General features: G+C 43.2%; 1 protein-coding gene across 1 annotated transcript; it reads right to left on the bottom strand.

The window, feature by feature from the left end:
• Positions 1–1,136: 1,136 nt before the first annotated feature.
• LOC129683531 (vacuolar protein sorting-associated protein 8 homolog) lies at positions 1,137–24,097 on the bottom strand (the record flags this gene model as incomplete). Its single annotated transcript, XM_055616243.1, has 5 exons — positions 1,137–1,179; positions 2,787–2,876; positions 7,075–7,222; positions 20,284–20,330; positions 24,008–24,097. Coding segments are annotated over 5 exons (418 nt in total), but the record flags the coding sequence as incomplete, so codon positions are not given.
• Positions 24,098–24,911: the final 814 nt, after the last annotated feature.

Raw genomic sequence — 24,911 nt, forward strand, 5'->3', positions numbered from 1 at the left:
GGGGAGAGAGAAGAAAAATGGATAAAGGGAAAGAGGAATGGAGTGGAAAGGAGGCCTGACACCCATCATGCGAGACAAGGGGAGGCAGGAGGAGGACAGAAGAGGCAAGGATGAAAGTGCCAGGGAGAATATGGTGCACCCAACCTCACACGCTGCTGAGGGTGCGAACTGTGCAGTGACTGTGGAGAACCCTACAAACTATGTTAGCGCGCCTGCGGCTCTGGGTCCGACTTCTAGCACAAAGTAGTCTTTGAAGTTACTACTTCCTCCAGAAAAACCCGAAAGAAGTGAGAGTGAGAACCCCCAAAATATCTGCATGCCAAGGATGTTCACAGCAGCATTAGCCAGCAGACCAAGGTAGACAGGCCAGGTGGCTCTCAGAGAATAAACAGACAATGTGGCTGGCAGGCGCCCACCCACACAGAGGAACACTGCAGCTCTGACACATTTTCAACACTTGAGAACCTCACAGACATTACACTAAGAGAAAGAAGCCAATCATAAACTCAAACACACTAGGACTTCACAATTCAGAGAGTGAATGCTGGAACTAGAAAGCAGGACAGAAGGTAGGGTGGTATTGGGGGAACCGCTGTTTATGGAGATAAAGGGTCTGGTTGGGAACTAGACATTGGTGAAGTATGTACTGCAGTATGGTATTGTTTATTGCTGCTGATATGCTTTATAGGTTTTTTTCGCTATTTTATTATAATTTTTAAAAATGAAAAGAAATGTCTATCAATGAGCATCAAAGAAAGTCACTCAAGATTCCAAAAGGTCAAGTTTTACTGCTTGGGTGACAGTCGACCAGAGGCTCTGGCACAAGACACAAGTTCGAGCCCATTAGTTATGGACCTACACACAGCCAGCTTTAAGTGTGGAGTGCGAGTAGAGCCGACACCGGGCAGGAAGGGGTGCCACACTCCCTGCAGGCTAGCCTCCTCCACCACATGCTGCATGGCTTTCTGTCAAGCGCCCTCGGAAACCACTAACACTTCACTCTACAATAAAGTAGATAAAAAGGAACTATGAAAATGGCTCAGTGTAGTTATTACTAAATTAAGGCAGTGCATTATATAACAGTTTTCAAATCGTGAGGTTAGCGGAGGAAAAGCATTTTACATGCAAGAACTTACTTTCAGCCTGCAGTGTGAGTTCCTGAAGCCTGCTCTGCAGTCTCTGGAAGGAAAAAAAAAAACACACACACACAGGAGTGACAAACACTTTGAATTTCCACCCACCATGTATTTGAATTAACAGATTTTAGAGATGAACCCCAAGGGCCAAGCCTCATGACCTGAGTCGCATCCCTGGGGCCCGCATGGTGGAAGGAGGGAACCGGCTACTGCTACTTGTCTCCTGACTGCTACACGCACGCTGTGTTTGCATGCATCCATACAGATACACGTATACTAAGTAAATAATAAACAAATGAAATGTTCTGTCGCTGCCATTCGGCATGACTACTTGTCTACATAGCTCACAGTGTGGGAATGGCACCAAGAGATCAGGAGTCACTGACTCTACCCATGTGCCTCTCTGTACCGCTAAGCAGTTACCACTGATATCCCTTAGAAGAGTACCGAGGATCTACATTTTTCCATGCTTTGGATGACGGTGTAAGATTCGTACCAGATCATGAGAAAAATGGGTGCGTTGGGCAAGTACTAGCAAAAGGACATGACAAGTTTGTCCTCATAACCTAGGTCACACAAAGCCTTAGGTGTGAATTGTCCCTAACATCCAGGTGCGCTGTTTACTGCTCTGCTGACTTCTTACAGTCCCTACCTGACATCCACAAGGCCTTCCTGACATATATCAGAGCTGGTCCTAATAGTCCTCAATCTAAAATTTGTTCCTTTTCATAGGTGCCTTGTAGGTCAAAGTCAGAGAACTTTGAAATCCAAATTTTCAGTTTATAATCAATGTCAGCATTCATCCCTCCTCATCCTCATTCCCTTCATATCGTAATCAAATGATAGTAACTTCCTAGATTCACCCCTTTTCTCCACAATCACTGCCTCACCATGTCAAAGGCTCTTATCAGCTTATACACACGTGCGCTCATGCAGATGCTAGGACAGTTCTGCAGGTGGATGGTGGCAGATACACAACACCGTGACTATACTTGGCTTTGCCGAATAGGACACTTGCTACCAAAGTAGCTAAAATGGTGAATTATATACTTTACAATCACCTTTGCAATAAGATATGTTCCTTTTTAAGTTGGGATAACCCCCAAACATAAGTGCAAATGAGGAATAACTCAAGTTTCCTACTGCTGAGAGTATAAAATGATATAGCCTTTGCAGAAAGCACTAACACAAGACTGATGAAAACAATTTTATTCCTGGAGACCCTAAATCTAGAAATATACCAGGCATCAATCAAGAGAATGGAAAGTTATGAGACAGTTTGCTCATAACTCAATATTGCACAACATAAAATCACTGATAAATGTAATATGAAAGACATCTCAAAATCTTTCTGGTGGCATGAGAGGCCTGTACAGAGAACACACTGGATGCTGAGAAAATGCATGAGTGGTTTGCCCTGAATATGAAGCAATGACAGTAATGATCACTATTTTCTTTTATACTCTACACAAATGTGAGCATCTATCAAAAAACTTCATCAAATGTTATTCTTAAAACTGAAGATCCTTTTCATGTATATAGATTCTGACTTAAAATGGTGCCATAAATAAATGTGGAGCTGTTCTCAGTGAGGCCCACCATAAATTATTTCTGTTTGAGACAAAGAGAGAGTGAGGAATGAGACACTACCTCCAGCAGCAGCAAGAAGGCCCCATGCACGTCCCCCTTCTTCTCTAACAGGTATGCGGTGACTTCGTGGAGCTGATACTTCTGTGTAATCTAGGAGAAAAAGAAAGCACTTCTTTAACTTTTGTTTGCAGAGTACAATGAGCATGTAATACCCAGATCGCAAGCCCCCAAAAGACAAACAGGAATCGACTCTGTTGCAAAACACTGGAGGGTCTTTTATTACAAGCTCTAGCTGGGTGGCCGCCCTTTACAAAGACAAAGGGACAAGTGACCACCCCCCACTCCGGGAGAACAAGGTTTTTAAAGGGACAAAATCCAAGTGGGGAAGTGCAAGTCTTGGCATTACAGGATTGGATAAGAGGGTCTCTAGGAGAGCTGACCTTTAAAATGATTGGTCTGTTTTTAGGTGCCAAGACTGCAAATGGTCAGGCCTGGCTCCCTGGCGGACATCTGACCTCTAGTACTGCCCCATTACGTGAAAGTCAGGCTGTAGTGAGGGGGGGAAGGGGGGCTAGCACATTCTGTGGGCTTTCTTAGGGGCTATGTGACTCCAGTCACACCCTGAGGTTTATCTGGGTGGGGGACTGCTGCTGGACCTCTGCTCTGAAAGGAATGTGGTCTGGTGATTTTGCCCCAGCCCCAGGGATTAACTCTAAGTTTCTGAACCTCTCAAGCACAGTGCACAAACTCCACGGACAGTCATTAATGGGCCCGTGTCTTTACAGCATGGTACAGTACAGTATATGGAGCCTGTCTTACAGTGAACCCATCCGGCATTTCTATTTTGAACAATTCATTCCTTTGTTTACTTTCCATATTTGTCACACATCTGAATGATGTGCATCCACTGGAGAAAAGCCGATACAATAAGCAAAAAATAATGATATAAAATATAAAGCATCAGCTATAATTCTACATAAAGAATTTAGAATGAAATGAAGAGTAGATACTAACTTATGGGATTTTTGTAAAAATTAACAAAATAAGAACATTTAAATCAGTTAAAAATATTAAATAAGTATGTTCAGGAATAAAAGGGGGAAGTACAGAAAATGAAAACGAAAGCTAGCAAATGCTAGAGAATACTGAAGCTTCACTGTGAAGGACCGGCTTACAGACTGCCTCGGTTGCTTTTGCCACTGCTGTGATAAAATGCCTACCAGAAAGGGTTCACACTGGCTTACAGTTCAAAGACAAGTCCCCATGGTGAAGAAGTTGAAACAGCAGCAGTCTGAAAACAGCTGTCGTACCTCACAAGCAGGAAGTAGGGCAGTGTGAGGCAGGTCTGCTAATGCAGGCCCACTTTTCTTACTCACACACTCCAGGACTCGTGGTCCTGGGCAGAGTTCAGACAGTTTTTCTATATTAACCTAATCAAGGCAAGCCTCACCGTGCCCTCAGGCTAAAAGGTACCTCACAGGTGTGCCTAGAGGCTTATTTCCCAGGTGACTTGAGAACTGGTTAAGCTGACAGTAAACACTGACCATCACACAGGTCAAAGGAGAAAACTGCGATCATAACAATAAATGCAGAAAATCATCTGGCAAAACACAACATCCTTTCATAGCCAAACAAACAATCTGAGCAGAACTTTCTTAAGAGAAGTTATCTGGATATCCCACAATAAACACCATATTTATGGCAAAGTGTCTGCTATGTCCCCCTTTAAATCAGAAACAGGATGGAAGGCACAGAGACTCTGCCTTCTGGAGTTCAGGAGTCTACTGGAGCACATAGACGTTTGAGAACGAGGCGTAAGACTGGGCCATAAAACTCCCCAGACTGCTATTCTTAGAAAGCATTACTGTCATAAAATATATAGAAACAGTTTGAATTGAAAAATAATTTAGTTGGTTGCTAAGTGCAAACCAGTGTAAATAATTCCTGGTATTTCAATTCCTGGCAGCAAACAACAAAAATGTCCTTACAGAGGCATGGTGTGGTGGTTCATGCCTTTATGATCACAGCACACAGAGGTAGGAGGCAGGATCTCTGTGAAACAAAAGCCAGCCTGAACTACATATCAAATTCTGGGCTAGCCTGGGCTACACAGCGACACTGTCTTATAAACAAACCAAAATAAAACACCAGTAAGACTCTGCCTAACAAAACTAAACAAGCCAGGTGGTTGTGGCTCACACCTTTAATCCCAGCATTCAGGAGGTAGAGGCAGGTGGATCTCCATGAGTTCAAAGCCAGCCTGGTCACAGAATGAGTCCAGGACAGCCAGGGCCATACACATAGAAACCCTGTTTCAAAAAAACCAACCAAGGAACCAACCAAACAACAACAAAACAAGCCTCATAGAAATGTTATAAATGTTACCAAAAGACACAAAGGCATCTTAAAAGGCAAATCTTTCTGAATGTGAACAATCAGTCCTCGGAGCTATCATTCTCCCAGCACTGATGCAATTCAGTGTTAAGTTTTATAATCAAAGCTACAGAACGTCTTTAAAGAAACTTGGTATTGTGATCCCTAAGTGGTGCAGGCCTGGTAAGAGGCGGGAAGCTGCTTAAACAATGAGAACTGGAGTTGCTCTAGGAACAAATGACCTCATCCCTGGCCAGCCCCAGTGATATCACTGAAGTGGTTACTTTTTCATTAACTTGTCACAGGCTAAGGTCCTTTGGGAAGTCAACAGAGAAAATGTCCCCACCATAAAAACAGGAATGGAAATAACACATGTAAAACTTAAACCTTAGAAGAGTGATAAATTAAAACAGAAGGGCAAGAGATGCAGGAAGCATACAGAATTAGAAGTGAAAGGGAGGGGAAAACATCGCCGATGTGAGTACATACCTGTGACACAATCATACTGTCAAAATATACTAAATAGATTAAGTGGAAATGCTTTTCAGTTGGTTAAAGAACTGGGAATCATCAAGGCTGTGAGGAAATGAAATATATCAAAAATACTGATGAGAACAGAAACACTCGGGGAATACTGGAAACACAGCACCAAGCTACCAAGCATGTGTGGTCAACTCGAGGCGCACAGGCCGTGTGTCCCAGGACTCCAATGATGGCGCCCAGCACACGTTTAGAAGTCACATGATGTCAAAGGCTAAGCCACAGCTGGGCAAGGCCATTTCCTGCAGGAAGCCATACAGGCATATGAACATATGCACTTGCAGCTCTGGGAATAGTAGCAAAAACTTCTGGAAGCCCCTTCACTTTTAAACAAAGAGAAAAAGCAAACTGGCAGAGTTCTTCTGGTATTCAACTCTACCATCATTAAGATCAACCTGGTAGACTTAAAAACACAGCATCAGCTAATTAAAAACTAGAAAGAGGGCTAGAGAGATGGTTCAGTGGTTAAGAACACTGACTATTCTTCCAGGGGACCTGAGTTCAAATCCCAGAAACTCATATGGCAGCTGATAACTGTCTATAAGTCCAGAAACTGAAACCCTCACACAGACATACATGCAGTCAAACCACCAATGCACATTAAGACAAAACAACAAAAACTAGAAAGAATGATCCGAAACAGGACATCTCTCTCTTCTGATATCATTAATACAAATTTTAAAGCATATGAAACTATAATCTATTCATAAGCATAAACCATGAGTTTAGGGGTAAACACCACACCATTCAGTTGATGGTGACCTCATGGTAAAAGGGCAGGGAAAAAGGGCAGATAAAGTTGCTTTATCTCTAAAGTATGTAAGGGGATGTGGGAACTGAAATTTACTTGGTGGGTACAAATGGAACTAATACTGTTCACATTGCTAAGTACCTGAAATATTTCATAATTCAACATTTTTTAAATATGGAGGCAACTCAGGAAGTGGATGCAGAAAAGACAGGTTACTGTTTACTAAGAGCAGAAGGAAAAAAGACGTTATCTTTAAATTTTAAATGGGAAACATACTAGCCTCATCATATCACACACACACACACACACACACACACACACACACACATCTGTCTCTGTCTCTCTCACTTGGAAACAGAAAAAAACAAGTAAGAAAATCAAGGCAAAGAGCATACTAAAGCTGCTGGCCCTCTCTGCATTCGTGGCATATCAGGACTATTAACCATCACTGTCTGCATCAGGAGTTTGCTTTGCTAGTTAGAATTTCCATAAAACCTGAATTGTTACAGGGATGGTTGAGCATTGTTTAAAACTGACTAGAGCAATGGCGACTCCACCTTGGATACCACATTTATTACTCCCCAGCTTCTGCGAGGAATTTCACACCCTGGGTCCTCCTGTACCACCTGGAAAAAAGAGAGTGCAGGAAAGTCACACTTGCCTTGTGCATGCAGCTGGCCTTACCTGAATAGTTTCCTCCAGGCGGTAGCACTCGAGGACTTGCAATGTCTCTATGACTTGGTCGGGGCTGAACTGGCACAGCAGGTCAATGAACTGCTCGGTAACACAAGGCGGTATCTGCAGCAATTCCTGATTTACATGAACACCTTCCCTGAGAGCAAAAGGCAAGAGAGTCCTGAAGAAAAGCCCTATGGAGGCACACCTCTAATCAAAGGCTTCAGATAGGCATGTCATGTTAAAACAAGATCATTTTTTTATGAGATAAAAATGCCCATTGTGGGAGGGTTTTTTTTTTTTTTTTTGTTTCTGTGACAGGGTTTTTCTCTGTGTAGCCTTGGCTGTCCTGGACTTGCTTTGTAGATCAGGCTGGTCTTGAACTCACAGAGATCTGCCTGCCTCTGCCTCCCTGAGTGCTGGGATCACAGGCGTGCACCACCACACCTGGCTATCCACTGAATATACAATACATAACAACAGAGGCATGGAATAGGTCTCAGCTCACATGGAGTAAAGTTATATTTTATGCTAAAAAAAAAAAAAAGACCCAATCAGCTTAACCAATGAGAACTAGAGCTGCTCTACTAACAGACGGCCTCTGTCTCAGCAAGCACCCCTGGTGTTCTTGCCTTCCAGCCCCACGATACCACTGCACTGGCTGCTTTTTCATGAACTCATTTGTCGCAGGCTAGGGTTCTTTGAGAAGGCCACTGAGAAAACGCCCCTAGCAGACCGGCCTGTGGTGGCCCGGCCTGTGGGGCAGTGTCACCCTGGCTGACGGCCCTGGATCTATAAGAAAGCTGACACTTTGCTGGAACAGTCCAACTCCTGCTGCCTTCTACGTCTCATCCTTATGAACAGGTAGGTGTAGCTTGCACCCACATCAGAGAAGCTTCTCTTTATAGCAAATGAGACCATCACAGAAGACGACAAAGGACAGCAGGGGCCTGGCCCCAAGAGAGACATCTGCATCGCAGTGTCTGCACCGGCAGCTCAGGGGACATAGTGGAAAGGGGGCAGAAAAATCATAGAAGCCAAAATACAGGATTCAACCGAAAACAATCCCTCCTAGAAATGGCTGCATACACAAGACTGGAACAATGGCACAGGAGACATATTAATGAGGAAGTGAACTTTACACGCTGTCCCACCCAAGACAAGGAACTACAGGCAACTACTGACTGCTGGGAGGAGAGTTAGCCTCCCAGGGATGGTCCCCATATTGGTTGCCCAATGCAGACTGACAGCCCTTAAAACATACACACACAAACAACAAAATGGACAACAGGTTCAATTTATATATGTGTGTGTGTGTGTGTGTGTGTGTGTGTGTGCACTGCGCGCGCACACACACACACGTTTATATGTTATGTGTATGTAATTAAATAAAAAGAGGCTATCAACTTGAGAGTGAGGGCAGGCATGGGAGGGGTTCAAGGAAGGGAGAAGTCATATACTTCTATTTCAATTAAAACATTTTGAAATTAAATTTAATAATAATTTTTAAAAGCAGGCTGAGAAAGCTATGAGGAGTAAGCCAGCAAGCAGCTCTCCTCCATGGCCTTTGCATCAATTCCTGCCTTCAGGCTCCTGCTCCGACTTGCCTGGATGATGGGCTAAAGCTTTATGCTAATTTGTACTAGATGACTTAAGCACCATTTGATACTGCTTTACTCTTGCTTGCTATATGCTTAATAAACTTACTCATTCAAAACCAAGAACATGGCTGTCACAAGTCATTATCCACATAGATGGGTCTACTCCCCTCTGTACTGTAAAACTATATGTGAGTAGGCCAACCTAGGTGGTTTTCCATGTCTCTACGGGGAGGTTTCACACCTCCCTCACACTTGCTTTAACAAACTAGAGTCACTAAGCTAACCAAATCTGTCTGCTTGAAAACTCACTGGTCCTTAGAGGTGGTGGCAAACCAATGGTTACTTCTTATGCTTAGAGAGAGAATGGAATTATAGCACTCAATGCAAACTTTTACACACAAATGTAAACTTGTTTTTCAGTAGCTTTCGCTCAGATCAACTTGTTTCAGCTTTTCATATATTCCATGTTAGAAATGCCACGCCTAGCCCTGGGCCATCTAAGCAAGGCATGTGAATGTGTCAGTCTTCCTGAAAATAAGACCTTGCCTCCAGATGTTATTGGTAGCAGAGACAAGACCTATAAAATCTATATGGAACTATAATACATATGATAGTGCATGAAACTCCACAGGCAACTGACTTAGCACCAGGGTCAACACAAGAACTACCTGGGAGACAAGTCTCTGGGAAGCTGTGTGAGAAGGTCTCAAGATGCAGTTAATGGAGAGGGAGGACTCACCCAGCACGTGGGCAGCACCCTGCTGACGGCTGGGGCCCTGAACAGAACTGAAAGGAGAAAGCAGGCAGTTGGCAGCAGTCATCTGTCCACACTGCAGGTGCAGCATGCTCCCACAGGCTGCCCCAAACTCCAGGACCATGTCTTCCCTGCCAGTGGCTGTACTGTCAAACGAAGAGGCAAGATAAGCCCCTATCTATGTGACAGACAGAGGCCAAAACAAACAGGCACTTCATTCTGTCTGACAGCCAACACTCTGCTATATCATTCCCACGTAGCAGCGAACCTGAAATCTGGTCACTTTCTGTTTCCTTAGTTTGACTAATCAGGTGTCAGGTCTTCTAATATCTTCTGCTTGTGTTATGTGTGTGTGGTGAATGTCTACATGTGTATATGTGTGTATGGGTGGGGAGGAAGGGAGTATGAGTGTGTGTGTGGGAGAGAGAAGGGTATGTGAGTGTGTGTGTGTGAGTGTGTATGCACATGGAGGCCCAAAGTTGACATCAGATTTCTTCCTCAACTGCATTCCATTTTATTTGCTGGGGCAAGGTCTCCCAGTGAATCTGGAACTCAACAATTCCGACTAGTCTTATTAGCCAGCTTGCCCTGAGCTGCCCTGGACTTCTGAGTGCTATGGTCATGGGTGTCCTTAATGCCTGCTTGGCTTTTACAAGATCCTGAGATCAAACTCTGGTCCTCACACTTTTGTGACAAGTGCCTTATCTACTGAGCCATCTTCCCAACCCTCCAAGTCTTAATAAAATGTATGTAACTGCGATGGTATTCATGAAAAAAGATGTTTTGTTTCTCTTGCTCTCATGCATAGACAAGAAGATGCACTTTCTAAGCTACCAAGAAAGAAAAAAAAATCAGTTCAAACCACATTTGGTATAGGCAATATATGGGCCAGTCCAATGATGGACAGACTAAATTAAAAACCTATGGGAAAGGGAGGGCCAACACACAAACCATCCATAGTTCACTAAACAATCACTCCAAAGCCCCATTAAGCTCTGCCGTCACCTCACCACACACGCTCTTCTGAATGCAGATCTCCTAGCAGGCACTAGATCTGGTGCTGTCTGACCAGCAAGGGCTGTCTGGTCCAGTCTGAAGCCTGGGAGGATGCATGTCAGCACATCTAGGCTGGTGCTCTTCCAGGTTCAGGTGAGATGCCTGATGCTTCTCCTGCTCCCAAGCAACAGGCCAGAGGCAGTCTTGTGACACCACCATAGAGACATCCACCAACCATGTCCCAGAAAGGGTTTGGGACCAGATGAGGGGAAGGCTCCTATACCCTGTCACTATGAGACACGAAGATGCACCAGCCATCATCCAGCTTCTGACCTACTCTGTAAGGAGCAGGAAAACAATGAACAAACTCAAAGGCCACGATTCTTAGTTCCACCCAAGACCTAAGGCAATGCAAACTGTAGAGATGGGTGGGGACAATCACTTACTGTAGCAGAAGCCAGGGGCAAACACTGTGATACTGGAGCCAGAGTCAGCAGGAAAACACCATATACAAGTGACAACTGTTGGAGGATTATTGTGGACAAGTGTGTGGGTTAAACCATCAGAGGGTTCCTATGCTTCTAAGTTTACCTGAAGGAGGCTCACTGGTTCTATGAAGGACACTGAAAATTACCCTCCTGTTACCAGGAGAAGGAGAGAGGCAGACACTTCAAAATACACAGAGCAGTTTGCTCTTCCTAACAGGCCTGCCACAATGGACAGGACTACAACACTCACTCTGTGACGTGTGAGTCCTTGAGCTGTGAGGCTGCAGCTGGAGTTCCTGACTTGCTAACACTGCTGAGAAACTAGCACACCTGCTCCTGGATGGGGGATTTGACAGTGGTTAACTAACGACACCCCCCCCCCCAAAAAAAAACCCACAATGGCCAACTGAAGATCACTGTGCCTGATATGCACCCTCCCATCACATCGACAGGCCATTTCACAGAAACAAAGTAAGATGATGAGGAAACTAGTGTCTCAGACTTTCCTCAAGAAGCAGTCTCTAGGGAAACCCAAAGGTAGGGGGTTGGGGGAGGGACTCCAGCTTTGGCCATAACAGCAAACAATAAACATAGTTTCTTAGCCAGATGAACATAAAACCCCAAATCTGAAGGTCTATTTACCTTGGTTTCTTTTACATACAGATCTCTAGATTTTATCCCCAAATTACAAGGCATACAAAGCAAAGAAGCAGTGCAGTTTGAAGAAATAGTCTCTACAGCTGAGTCTTATGGAGGTCTTCTCTAATGACTCTTGCTTCTTTCAAGTTGACATAAATTAGCATGACTGGCCACTTGTCAGCTTGACACACAAACCCATCAGTGTTAAGCCACAACCTTTCCTTTCTTATTCATCTCCCAACATCACAATATGAAATATTCCAAATTTTAAAAGTCCCACAGTCTTTACAGAAGCAGACTCAGACAGCAGAGAAGCTGGAATGTGAAATACCACATTGAGATCTCTGAGAAGAAAAGCAAGAAAAGATTGCAGGCAGATGGACAGACACTCTAAGATACAATGACAGCCTAGAGAGAAAATAAAAAAATAGGGCCTGAGGAAAGTCTTTGATGTGCTTATCAACAGCCTAGCTAGACACAGCTGAGGGCAGAGCCTGCCAGCTTCTCCTGATGTCCACAGGCATGTCCAAAACTGAAAGGCAAATGAAGAAAAAGCACAACAGAATATCTAAGAATTATAGTATGGTCCCCCAAATAAATACACATAATGGAACTGTGAGAAGAAAAAAAAGAATTTAGGAAAAGAAATAAATAGTAACTGAATTTTCCAAAATTAGTAATACATGGTAAATCATAGATCTGAGAAGGGTAAAAAAATACCAAGAAAAGCTGTACACGGTGGTGCACGCCTATAATCCCACCACTCAGGGAGGCAGAAGCAGGTAGAGCTCTATGAGTTCAAGGCCAGCCTGATCTACAAAGCAAGTCTAGGACAGCCAGGGCTAGACAGAGAAATCTTATCTTGAAAAAATAAAAATAAAAAAGAAAGAGAAAGAAAAAGGAAAAAAAAAGAATATCAAGAAAATAAATGCTTACAAACCAAAATGAACAAGCCCACAGAGGAGAATCAGACCCCACCTCGCAGAGGGGAGGCCAGGAAAAAAAACCTTAGAGATGCAGGTGGAGGCAGCAGAGACTGGAAGTTCCTTAGACCTCTTCAAACGCTCTGCAAGCCAAGTGGGTACAGAAGTTAAAGTACTAATGGGAAAAGCAAAAGCTGCAACTGAAAATTCTGTATTTCAGCAAAATTGCCTCTTAAAGGTTGAAAGGGAAGTATTTTCCAGACAATGAGCAATTGAGAGAATATGTTGCTGACACATCTGCTCTACAAGAAATGCTGAAGGTAGCTCTTTGGAAAGCAGGGTGGACACAGGTCAGAGCCCAAATCTATCAAGACGGAGCACTGGGGACAGAACACTACTAGACTCAGAGGAGCAATGGTCTAGGTGGCACATGTCAGTGAACAGAGCATGTGTGAACTGAGTGTCAGCAGGAAGGAATGGGCAGACAGACTTTTGATGCCCAAAGGCTCTCATGGTTCTGTTTGTAATCAGACGAGGACCAGTAAACAGATCCTGCTAAATAAAGAGCGGCCACCAGGCAGGGTTTTCCTTTCTTTAAATAATGTTTGTTTATTTACTTACTCTTGTGTGTGTATATAGTTGGGAAGGGGATTAGTCAGAAAACGACCTGCAGGAAGGACTCTCTCCTTCCACCACATGAGTTCTAGAGAGTGAACTCAGGTCGTCAGTCTTGAGAGCAAGCATCTTTACTCACGAAGCCACCTCATATATCCAATTTATGTTTTAATGGTGTCACATAAACTACCCAGTTAGAACCAGGGAAGGCAGAGAACAAGTGACAGACAACAAGTACAAAGACAGTCTGCTCACAGCAGGAGCCAACCCTAACGAGCCCTTTTCATTGCAAAGTTGAGAGATCTGAGCTAAAAACAGAAAAATGCATGGAACTTCAGTATGTGGCACTAACATTCCAGCTGTCACCATGTCAGAAGTGTGCAGTGCCAGGGGCCAGGCCTCAAGGGCACTGAGCAAGCTTCCGTTCTGAACTCATGAGGGCAAAGGGCAGCTGGCTAGCCACACCCACGTTCTCCTCTGGTCAACGTGCACTGCTAATGCCTATCTTTCTCAGTCTCTGCTATTCTTCATCCTGTTGTTGTGATTGCCAATTTTTATTCGACAAGGGTTTAACTGGCCATCTTCCCTATTTCCTTTTTAGAACAGCTTTTTCTAATATGAATGCTAAGATGGGCAGTTTTCTATCAATCATTTAAAAAATATTTTCTAAAACAGAAATCAAATCAAAACACATGTACATATAGCAAGAAGACAAGTATGCTCAAGAAGACAGTGTGGAAGAAAGAGGACTCAGACACGCAAAGAGAGGGATGGAAATGGCAGTGCATCCTCTGAGCTACTCAGGCCTGCTGAGGGGTAAAGAAAATGAAGGAACAAGATAAAGAAAGCCCATGAAGCTGGACAGATGGGCCAGGTCAGACCAGGACATGTATGTAGGAGAGTTGGGGTTTTGTTGTGGGTGATTGGGAGCACAAGAATTTTTAATGAAAGTTGCTGTCCTTTGCTTGCTAAGCATGGACACAGGCATTAGGAAGTCTGCATGGGAGAGAGGGTGCATACATACAGAGTCTCACCTTGAAGAGAAATGGGAAAGGGGAGTTTGTAGGTTTCAACTGCTGGTTTTGATATGTTCTCTTTCTAGGCTGTCCAGGCTAGTCTCAAATTTGTGGGCTCAAGTTAGCTTCCTGCCCCAGCCCCCAGAGTAGCCCACACTACAGACAGGTACCATTGTGCCTGGCTTTGTAGATTTTAAGGACTGCCTGATTCCGGGTGGTATACTGAGAAGATGGAGCAGCAGTGGGTCAGAAAGCGAAACCGGATCACCTCTCAGGACCCCACTGACACAGACGAGCACTGCCTGCAGTCAGTCTGTCTCTTCTAGGAGGGAGCCGGGGCTCTGCTGTCATCACCATTTCATCTCCCATGGCAGTCACCGTGCGCAATGGGCTGTAGATGAAATTACTAAATGAACTGGTAAGTTAATAAAGCCATTTGCTAAGAAATAAAGTGAAGAGAAAGGTTTGAGTTAGAAAATGAGTAACCATAGCAATCTCCCTATGAGTACAGAAATAAATGCACATAGTCTATACACATGGCATGATGGGAGTGGGGGATGGGAGGAGAAATCGAGAGAAGGGTGTGTTACTGAAATTTAAAATGTGGAATCTGGGCTTCTGGCAACATGCCAGCAAAGGAGAGACAAGGCTGACCATGCTGACAACCACTTATCCCACTGGGGACTCACTACAGAGGACTGGATTTTTGTATGGAAAAGTTCAAAAGCATCTATTATGTTCTAACTTTTATTTTCATTTTGAGGTGCCCCATTTGAACACTGAGAATTGTTATCTTAAGATGTCCCTTCAAAGATAACCACAGAAATACTGACAGTTCCAATGAAACCCAGAACCATTTCCATAATCTATATTTTGCTTCTTGGCAAAGTTACTCACGTTCAGTTTTTACTTTATCCTGATTGAAGACTTAAAAAATACAGCATGCCATTTGATGTGAGAGTCTTCCTACAAGAAAAGCCCTATTCTATATTTCAGAGCACTCAAAGATATTAACAAAAGCCAAATCAACATTTACAGGAAAATCACACTGGGGAAGGGCTTTGAATATAAGTTCTCTTGCACAATCTCTAGACTACACAGCTCATGTCCTCACAACGGCCACCAGCGTCCTTCTCTGGTGTCCTTCAAGCATGCCCTCTGCACAGATGCCAGTCTGTCAGGAGTCCTGCAGGACTGGTGGTCAGCAAAGTCAGGAGGAAGGGGTGTGGTAGCAGCTGGCAGGGGAGAGAAATGGAAGAGGATGCAGATCTTTTCTTCCCCAAGCCGATGCCCCCATGCAGAAAAGGACAACTACCTAATGTTTCCGAGCACAGAGGCCATCTACGTGGGTCATTTTTGTCTACTGAAAAACTATTATGTAATAAAGACAACTTAAAGGATTTAGGTAAAGAAAGAAAGATATAAAAATTCAGCTAGATGATGTGTTCCTTTAAAATGCTGTTTACAGAGAAATATAAATGTCCTTGTGTCAGTCCCTGATTAAACCCCTTTGGTGATCTCCTTTCGTCTTCAGGGTCATTTGTAAACTGACCACTGGAACTCCCCACAATCTGGCCCTGGCTCTCTGTTTTACTTTGCTTTCCTGTAACTGATATAAAATGCTGACTAAAATAAAATAATAAAATAAAATAAAATAAAATAAAATAAAATAAAATAAAAAATAAATAAATAAAATAAAATGCTGTTTACAGACTATTCCACTTAAAAACAACTCTAAGTAGTGTTAAGTCAAATATGTACAAGCTATATATTTAGGAATGAAGATCCAGTTAATTGGGCCAAGAATCCATTCTATTGTGATACATACAAACAAGCTGCCCTCATCTCAAAATACTTTATTTCCCCTGCTCTCCAGAACGCTTGTATAGAGAGATATTTCATGGAAGAATGGGAGGGCTGGAGGGTTTTTGTTTTTTTAACTGTTTTCTTAAGAACAGAAAAAGAAACAAAGGCAAAATGTTCTAGACTTGGCTTTGAGAGAGAGCTACAGGGAGGAACAAGCTGCCTCTCTGTGAAACTCTTTTTGTCTTGGCATTTCCCATAGTTCCCTAGTTTTCTACTTCTGATCCCCTCACACCTGGCAAGACCCTAGCAGATACCTGGGCTAGTCAACAGGCACAGTAGGGTGTCAGGGAACACTGTCCAAAGGCAGGTCCCCTGAAGTGCTGGGCAACCCACCTGCCTGGCGCACCCTTTCCTCAGCAGTGTGAGTGCAGGTCCACTAAAGGGAAACAGTCCCTCCCAGACCATCCTGAGTCCCCATTAGCTGAAGTCATCACAGGAAGAGAAGGTGAAGTCTGTCAGCTGCTGGGACAGACATTTGTCATACGCTACTGTCTAATTTGGTATAATACACCACTGTCCATTCTAAAGACAAGACTTTGTCTGAGATCACTATATGTTCTTGAACCCTACTGAATTTCCACAAATAACTTAGTATCTCCCTAAAACCTGCCTGCACTTCCCATTGTCTCTTTCCCAAGAACGGTGTAAGCATACGTTTCTACGTAGTGTTAGCGTGTGATAATCACACTACTGTGACTGTCCTCCATGCTGTGATGCCCCTCTTTTGCATGTTCCCAATCTTCTATACCCTTTCTCTAAATTAATTTTTCCAGTTTATCCCAGAAAACCTTCAGACAGCAGGGGGGGAAGTCACCTTCAAACCTGTAAAAGGAGTTTTAAAAGGGTAAAATGCAATAGTAGGATAGTCACCAGAGATGAACTGAACTAGCCTAAACTGTCAATCTCTCACCTTTGTGGCCAGAGGCACTTGGAAAAATATATGGAAAATCCTACTGCCAAAGACTTGCTAGCATTCACTTTGGGCATAGTAAGAGATCAAGGGGCACTCAAATCTGGAAGCTTCGTCCTTGCTGCCTAGTTTTCACAGTACCGGAAGTTGCTATGCTGGATCCAAATCTCTCACCCTGAAAAATAATCAATTCAAAGTAGACCAAAGAAGTTCATTTAAAACCTGAAACACTGACATTGCAAGAAAAACATACTTTAGATACACAGTACAGGCAAGAACGTTTTACATGAAGTCATAGGAAACCATCAGTGGAGTGAAAACCCAGCCTTTGGGTGGGAGAAAGGTTTCTCAGCTCCACACCAGACAGAAAATCAGTACCAGGAATGTGTCTTTTTAAAACTGCAAAATTTAAACATCAAAAAATCCCAAACTGCTGACCAATAAATAAGCCAATGAAATAAATAGTTCTCAAAAGAAGATCTACAAGTAGATAACAAATATTCTAAAAATTATTCAACATCTTTAACTGCTGTGGAAATGCAGATTAAAACTACTTTAAGATCCCACCTCACTACAAGTCAGAAAAGCTATAATCAAAGGACAAAATCTGGAGGGAAAAGAACTCTGATGGCGCCCTCACATGTCCAGGCTGTACTCCCATCCCACTGTAACAAAAGCAGCATGGTGCTGCCATAACAGACCAACAGATGAAGGAACAGCCTAGGGTAGCCACATAGAAATGAGACAGTTCCAGCTCCCAACCTTTGACAAAAACATCAAAATACAGACTAGAGAAAAGACACATTTGCAACAAAAGATGCTGGAAAACTGGATAGCTTCAGTAGAAAAATGAAACTAGAAGGGGCTGGAGAGATGGCTTGCGGTTTAGAGCCCTGTCTGCTCTTCCAAAGGACCTGGGTCCAATTCCCAGCAACCACATGGTGGCTTATAGCCATCTATAATGAGATCTGGTGCCTTCCTCTGCTGTGTAGGCATACATGCAGGCAGAATGCTGTATAAATAAATAAATCTTAAAAAAAAAAAAAAAAGGAATGAAACTAGATCCCTCTCACTCACGTGCGTAACAATCAACTCCAAATGACCTTAATGAAAACCTGACTGTTGGTATAATGTTCTTTTGAAATGTATACACCTTACCCTTGCTCATTCAAATGCCGATTTCTCCCCCTGCAACTCTCTGGTTTCAATCCGGACATTGCATTGTGATACTTATTCTAAGCATCCTGTCTCAACTTGGTGTAAACTTCCAAATAAAGCAACTAGACAAAATGTTGAGCTGGGAGGAGCCAGAGGACAGGAAAAAGGGGAGGAGCTAGAGGGCAGGAAATGAGTGGGAGGTGAAGGGAAGAGAGGAGAGCTTGGAGAGAGAGCTGGAGGAGAGATCTTGGAACTGCGTGGAGAAATAGATTGGACCTACGATATCACAAAAAGCAAGTATAATGTGGGAAATCTAAATGTTAGGAAACTATGAGGGCTTGGAGGTTTAGGATGGAGTCTTTGTGTTCTAGGTTAACTAAATAAACCCAGTCTCTGTGTGGTGATTTGGTTATACAGCTGATTAGGATTAACAACAGCAGTACCGGAAGATAAATCAATAGTAAATATTAAATGCCACCTACAACACCTGACTCTAAGATTGATAACGGGAGAAGTAGAAAAACACCTAAGATATCAGAATAAGCTAGCACTTTCTGAACAGGACTCCAGTCACTTGGAAACAGCACCAATAGACTTCCTGAAATTAAAAATCTTTTGTTTTATACAGCAAAACAATGGATAGAGAAAACAGACAGCCTACAGAACGAGAGATCTCTATTAGCTATACACCTGACAGATGAGTCGTATGTAGAATACACAAAGAACAAATAGCCAATAAATATAGGGGAAAACAGGGAAATGCAAAAAAACAAAACAAAACAACAACAACAACAAAAAACCAGCACTGAGATTCTACTTTGCTCTGGTTAGAATGGCAATCATCAGGACAAGAAACAGCAAATGCTGCTAAGGATGAGGATGAGGATGAAAGAGAAGCCCCATACACTGCTGGAGGGAGTATACACGAGTCCTGCCACTGTGGGCATTCCCTAACAACAAACACTAAAATATACTTATCATCTGTGCTGGATGGTTTCATGTCACCTTGACACAAGCTCAAGTCATCTGGGAGGAGGGAGCCTCAATTAAGAAAATGTCTCCATAATATCAGGCTGCAGGCAAGTCTATACAGCATTTTCTTAATTTGTGATTGGTGGGGGATGTCCAGCTCATTACGGATGGTGCCCCCCCTGGGCTGGTGGTCCTGGGTTCTGTAAGAAAGCAGGCTGAGCAAGCCTCCTCCTTGGCCATAAACTCCTGCCCTGCTTGAGTTCCTATCCTGATTTCCTTTCATGATGAACACTGATATGGAAATGTAAGTCAAATAAACCCATTCCTCCCCAACTTGCTTTTGGTCATGGTGTTTTATCACAGCAGTAGAAACCCTAAGACACCATGTGACCCAACTTAGTGTTTACCCAAAAATCTCCAAGTAAACACATTACAGACACTTCATATCAGTTACTGTAGTATATGCACAACATCTATGTGATGGAACCATCCCAGGTGTCCAGCAACAGATGAATGGATAAATAAGTATGGTTTATATGAACACTGTATATTTTCAACACAAACAACAAGTCATGTCATTTGTAGGAAAATGGGTGCATCTGGAGAGCATCACATTAAGCAAATTAAGTCTTGGAAAGACAAATATTGCATGTTTTCTCTTATTCCTGGGTTCTAGACTTAGAGAGCTGCATAAAATCATGACAGAAGAGTAGAAGCAAACTGTCCCAGGCAGTGAGGTATGGGCTGTACTCACAGTGTTTTATGTACTTGCATAAAATTTTTGGTATAACCCAGCACACAACTCAAGCGAGCTATTCAGAGGATGTTACACATCATTACACTCAACTCCCAATGCATTCCTCCTAGTCACAGTCAAACTTCAGGCCCTCATCAATCATCTCCTGGGGTCTGCTCCATTGGGATTTGCTTATTTTTAGAGCAACAACTGAAAACCACACTTGAACTTCTCTTAATGTAAACTAAGCAAATTGAGTGAGGTCTAGTTCACTGACAGAAGGGCTGGGAAGGAGGTGCTTGCCCCCATCTACGCACAGAATGAGGACTAGGCCTGGGAACCTAGGATAGAAAGGTCCTTGTGACAGCAATGGTGTGTGTGTAGAGCTTCATTACTTACACAAGTGGGAACTCCCTGTACATGTTTATGTACTAAAAGAGCTGATCTCCTGTTTGGATGCCAAGGGCCAGTATCGTAACTCCAGGTTCTTTCTTTCCATCCATCCATGTGTGTGTATTATGAAAGCCAAAGCTTATTAACATACCTTGGGTCAAGAAGACTCCTCAAAAATTTGAAAAGCAAAACCTGGTTCTGAATAGAAAAGTAAAAAGTACAATTAAATACTGAATTTCCAAAATTGTAAAATGCTAAAGCACTGTTCTAGACAGCCCCTTCTAAATGTAGGCGCTGGTGCTTCCACGAAGCCTTGTACGCACCTCAGCACTGAAGATCCCAACAGTGCCAATCACTTTCACTTGAATGCAGAAGGATACATACACCCTGTTACCTCACAGGAAAACTCTTCCCAGGCAAGCTGGCCCCAGCACAAGGAACTCCAGTGACCAGGACTTGGAGTTGTGTTGCTGACAGGGAACCTGGGCTGCAGAGACAACCTCAGCCTGAGTCACCTGTCCTTTGCCTCTCACAAAGGCCTGCTGTGAGTTGGTTAATGGTGGGGAGAATTAAAAAAAATATATATTTTAGGCCCAAATTAACAACTACCTCTAAAACCCACTCATCATCTCTGCAACAGAATCAACCACAACCAGAAAGTGTCAGCCACCAGCACACCATAACATCTAGATTCTCTTTCCAACGTTCATTAACTGTCTGACCATGTGACTCTTAGGGTTCAGTTTCCTTATGTGGAAACAAAACAAAACAACTTCACTTCAGCAACCCCCAGCTGTCTCTCCCCTGCCTTTGTTGTAGAGTAGTGACAATTAAATGAGATAAAACTTCTTATACCACATAAATATAGTTTCAAAGTTCTTAAGAAGCCTAAGCAAAAATAAAGTTGTTTTTTTTTTTAATTTTTCTATAATCTGTGAATGAGCTCATCTACAAGTGAGCAAAATCAGTAAGAAGCGAACTTCCTTGATAGATAATCCCTCGACTTCTCAGTCTCTTGGTAAATTCAGCATCAACTGCATGGAGGATCTAACTCATGAGCTCTATACATTTGGAAAACACTTCAAGGAAGCAAATGACTTCCTGTGGCCTTCAAACTGTCTTCTCCACGAGGTGGAATGAAGAAAAAGACACTCACTTTGTGGAAGGTGGAGATGCTGGCACCAGGGAAGACCAGATGAAGAGGCTTATTAGATGGAAGAACTAAGGTGTCGCCAAGTATTTCTATGGTATTTTTGTAATCTGGTCAGTTAACAAGCAGTCACAGTTTGGCAGGTTGAAAAAAATTTTTTTCTATGATTCAAACTTTTTCTGTTTCAAGCAGGGGGCATCCAAAATAAAAAGAATAGTATCATGCTGAATACAAATTTTATTATTTGTTTGTTTGTTTGTTTTTCAAGACAGGGTTTCTCATGGGTAGCCCCAGCTGTTCTGGAATCACTCTGTAGACCAGGTTGACCTTGAACTCACAGAGATCTGTTTGTCTCTGTCTTCTGAGTGCTGGGATTAAAGGTATATGCCACCATTTGCCTGGCTGATACAAATTTTAAATCTATATATGGCTAGGGATAAAGCAGAGATAAAATCCTTGCCTAGCATGCACAAGACCTAAGGCTTGATCTCACACTGAAAACACACACAAACACACACACTCATGTGTATATATACAAACACATATGAAAGTATAGAAAAACATACTAGTTTTCCTTTTTTAAAGACTGACCCATATACAGCCATTAGCCTCCATATCTTGTCTTCTGTATGTTGCTTTATTTTGTTTTACATAAATTTCCTCCTGGTTATAACTTAATGTTCATTCCAGGGGTCCTGGGAACTATTCTTCAAGAGCAAATTGCTCTAAAAGTAAAGCAACTGCATAAGATCTGTGTGGGGTTTATACCATCATTAAATCTTGGCAAAATACAGTTTCTTTAAAAGAACTATGTAGAATTCAACAAGTACTCAAACCACCATCAAATAGTCACCTTTTTCTTATCCATTACACCAACTTTTATTTATTTGATTGATCAATGATATTTATTCAATGGTTCTCTCTCTCTCTCTCTCTCTCTCTCTCTCTTAGTAGGATTGGGGTGGACATGAGGGTGCAGTCCTGTCATTGTTAATTTTACATTTTAAAGCCAATCCCAGAAGCACCAGAACAAGATCCAGTGGTTTTTAAAGAGCAGAGAGGCTCTGGCTTGAAGTAGTGTGAGCAGAAGCATTGCTGCCTCCTTGACAGCCTGGCCATGTGCCCTTCCCTGGGCCCAGCATCATTCCAGACCAGCTATCACCCATAGCCTGGTCCTTCCCTGAGCTCCAGCACCATTTTAGCCTAGTTATTCTGCAGCTGCTATTTGCTTGGTTTGTCTTTGTTCTTGTGAGCAGAGGTCACATGTAAGTTTCCATGTCTATTTTTTTATGTCATCCTCTGCATTTGCTGGCCCCACGGCATTAACACTGATTGGATTAATGGCCACTCATTAATTCTCTGAGCTAGTTAGCAGATTTTACATTGGATAATCTAGGAACCATTTAAAATTTCCCACCATCCTGAGCTACTTTCAAGTACACAAACTCATCTGGAACCTATCTCCTCCACTGCCACTGGCTTTGTTCAGGTTACCTCCTTTTTGCCTTTCAAGTGGTTATGGCTCCACTTGTGCTCTCTGCCTGAGTTAACTTTCCATAAAGTAAATCAAATGATGTCAACCTTTGCTTAAAACACTGGTAATTCTCCAACACAGAGAAATTCAAATTTCTTGACGATACAATCGGCTCAAGCTCTGTCTATACTTTCTGGGCTCTCTCACTGTAAAACCCTCCTAAAAACACTGCTTCTCATTGCACTGAAGCTGCTTCCCCCGCCACACCTACTACCTCATGCTCTCTACAGATGTGTCCATCCTCTGAACACCAGAGCCTTTACGCCTTTCCATGCCAGAGCTTTTTTATCAAAAAAGCCTTTCCCAGTTCTGTCTGCAAATCTGACACCCGCCCTAGTTCTGGCAGCTCCGGAAGCTGCTTTCTCACCCCTCACCACCCGTCACTGTCCTCTTGTTCTCATGGTCCCTCTTACACATCTGCAGTACAGCTTGACAGCACTGTACTACGTTCCGTAGTGTCTCTGTGCTCCCTGGAGCCTGACACCAACTGTCCCTCAGTATCGAGTGGGGCCACACAGGTTTAATGAATGAACTCCATGTTTGCCTCACGTCACTCCCTACTTTTATTTTGCCATTCTGCAGTCATTCCCTGCCACTGCTGTTGCATTTGAGGACTGTGGGTGCTTCATGCCCCTCATGTTGTCCTACTGCCTAGCTGTCTCTTCTGGGCATCTACGGAAATACGCCAACTCACTACTGGCACCGTGGCAGTAAACAGGGAGGAGCAGGAGCTCCTCACATAGCACTCCTAGAGCCTCTCAGCATTCACCATGCCTGCAGACATGTCTCCAGAAGCTGATCCTTGAACTATTCTAAAGTGTTTCCACTGGCTCAAGCAGAGGCTGACAAAGTTCTGCATAAGTAAGAAGAGCCATCAACAGAAGAGGGTTATGGGTCCTATAGCCAAAGAGAAACAGGAAGCTCTTCTACGGGTTGTGATTTCTAGAGCAGTGTGGCTAAGAGCTTCAGTGATGTTCCTTTAGTGTCAGTATTTCTCATCTGAAAATAAACCCCGTCATTTTAATACTCAGAGTAGTACACAGCTGCTCCCGTCCGCAGACCCTACCACACAGACACAGGACACACACACAGTACATACATCACACATACAACACCAATGCACACATCTAACCCACACACTCGGAGGTCCTCAGACCCAGATGTCCTTCCATCACACGCTCACACCCTTACCTGAAGCTGTCCCATGACGACTTCAATCTGTCCTGAGAAGTGAGTGGCAACCAGCTCTGCAGCTTTACAGGGCTTCAGGCACACCAGTTCCTGCCATCGGTGAAAAGACAAGGCTGTTTCCACACGTACACTTAATGGGCTCCTCACAGATAAGAGGCTCCATACTGTCTTCAAGAGGCCCTGCTTTGGGCCTTAATTTAAGGCCAATTGGCTAATTTGCCAATTAGCAAAGGCAGAATGGTCTCATACTGTAAACCAGAATTTTTTTTTTAAACTACTCTAGCATTTCTAGACAGTGAAAGCTTTCTAGAATTCTAGATTCTGGCCATTGGAGCTCTAGGTAAAGAGAGGAGTAAAGGCTCCTGGAATTCCTTGTCAAAGAGTTTCATGCTCGAGCTTCAGGAAATGAGAAAGGGTCCCGTTATGATTTTAGTTAAATCCTAGCTTCACCATGCTGCAGGATGAACTTACAAACCAGATATCTTTGACAAAAGAGCCTTCAAGTCTTGAGGAAAGCAAAGTCTTAACCATTGTTGTTACCTGTTTAAAATAAGTTCCATGTCTATCAGATCTAAGATTATGCTTCCAGGTACTCTTACTGAAATACTCCTTTCTGCAATTCTCTCACCTATTCTGCCTGCACTGGTTAGTTTTTATCATCAATTTGACACAAACTGGAGTCATCTGGAGAGAGGGAGCCCCAGCTGAAGAACCACTTAGGGCTAATCTCTGGCTTGTCACGGGGCAGTGTTTTACAACTGATGACTACTGTGGAGGGACCCCGGCCAGCCTGGGTGGCATAGTAGACAGACAGGTAGGCCTGGGCTGTAGAAGAAAGCTAGCTGAGGTGATAGAGATATGGCTCAGCAATTAAAAACACTGGCTGCTCTTCCAGAGGACCTAG

Source organism: Psammomys obesus, unplaced genomic scaffold (genome assembly GCF_907164565.1).
Source record: "Psammomys obesus unplaced genomic scaffold, mPsaObe1.curated_primary_1811, whole genome shotgun sequence".
NCBI classification, from domain to species: Eukaryota; Metazoa; Chordata; class Mammalia; order Rodentia; family Muridae; genus Psammomys; species Psammomys obesus.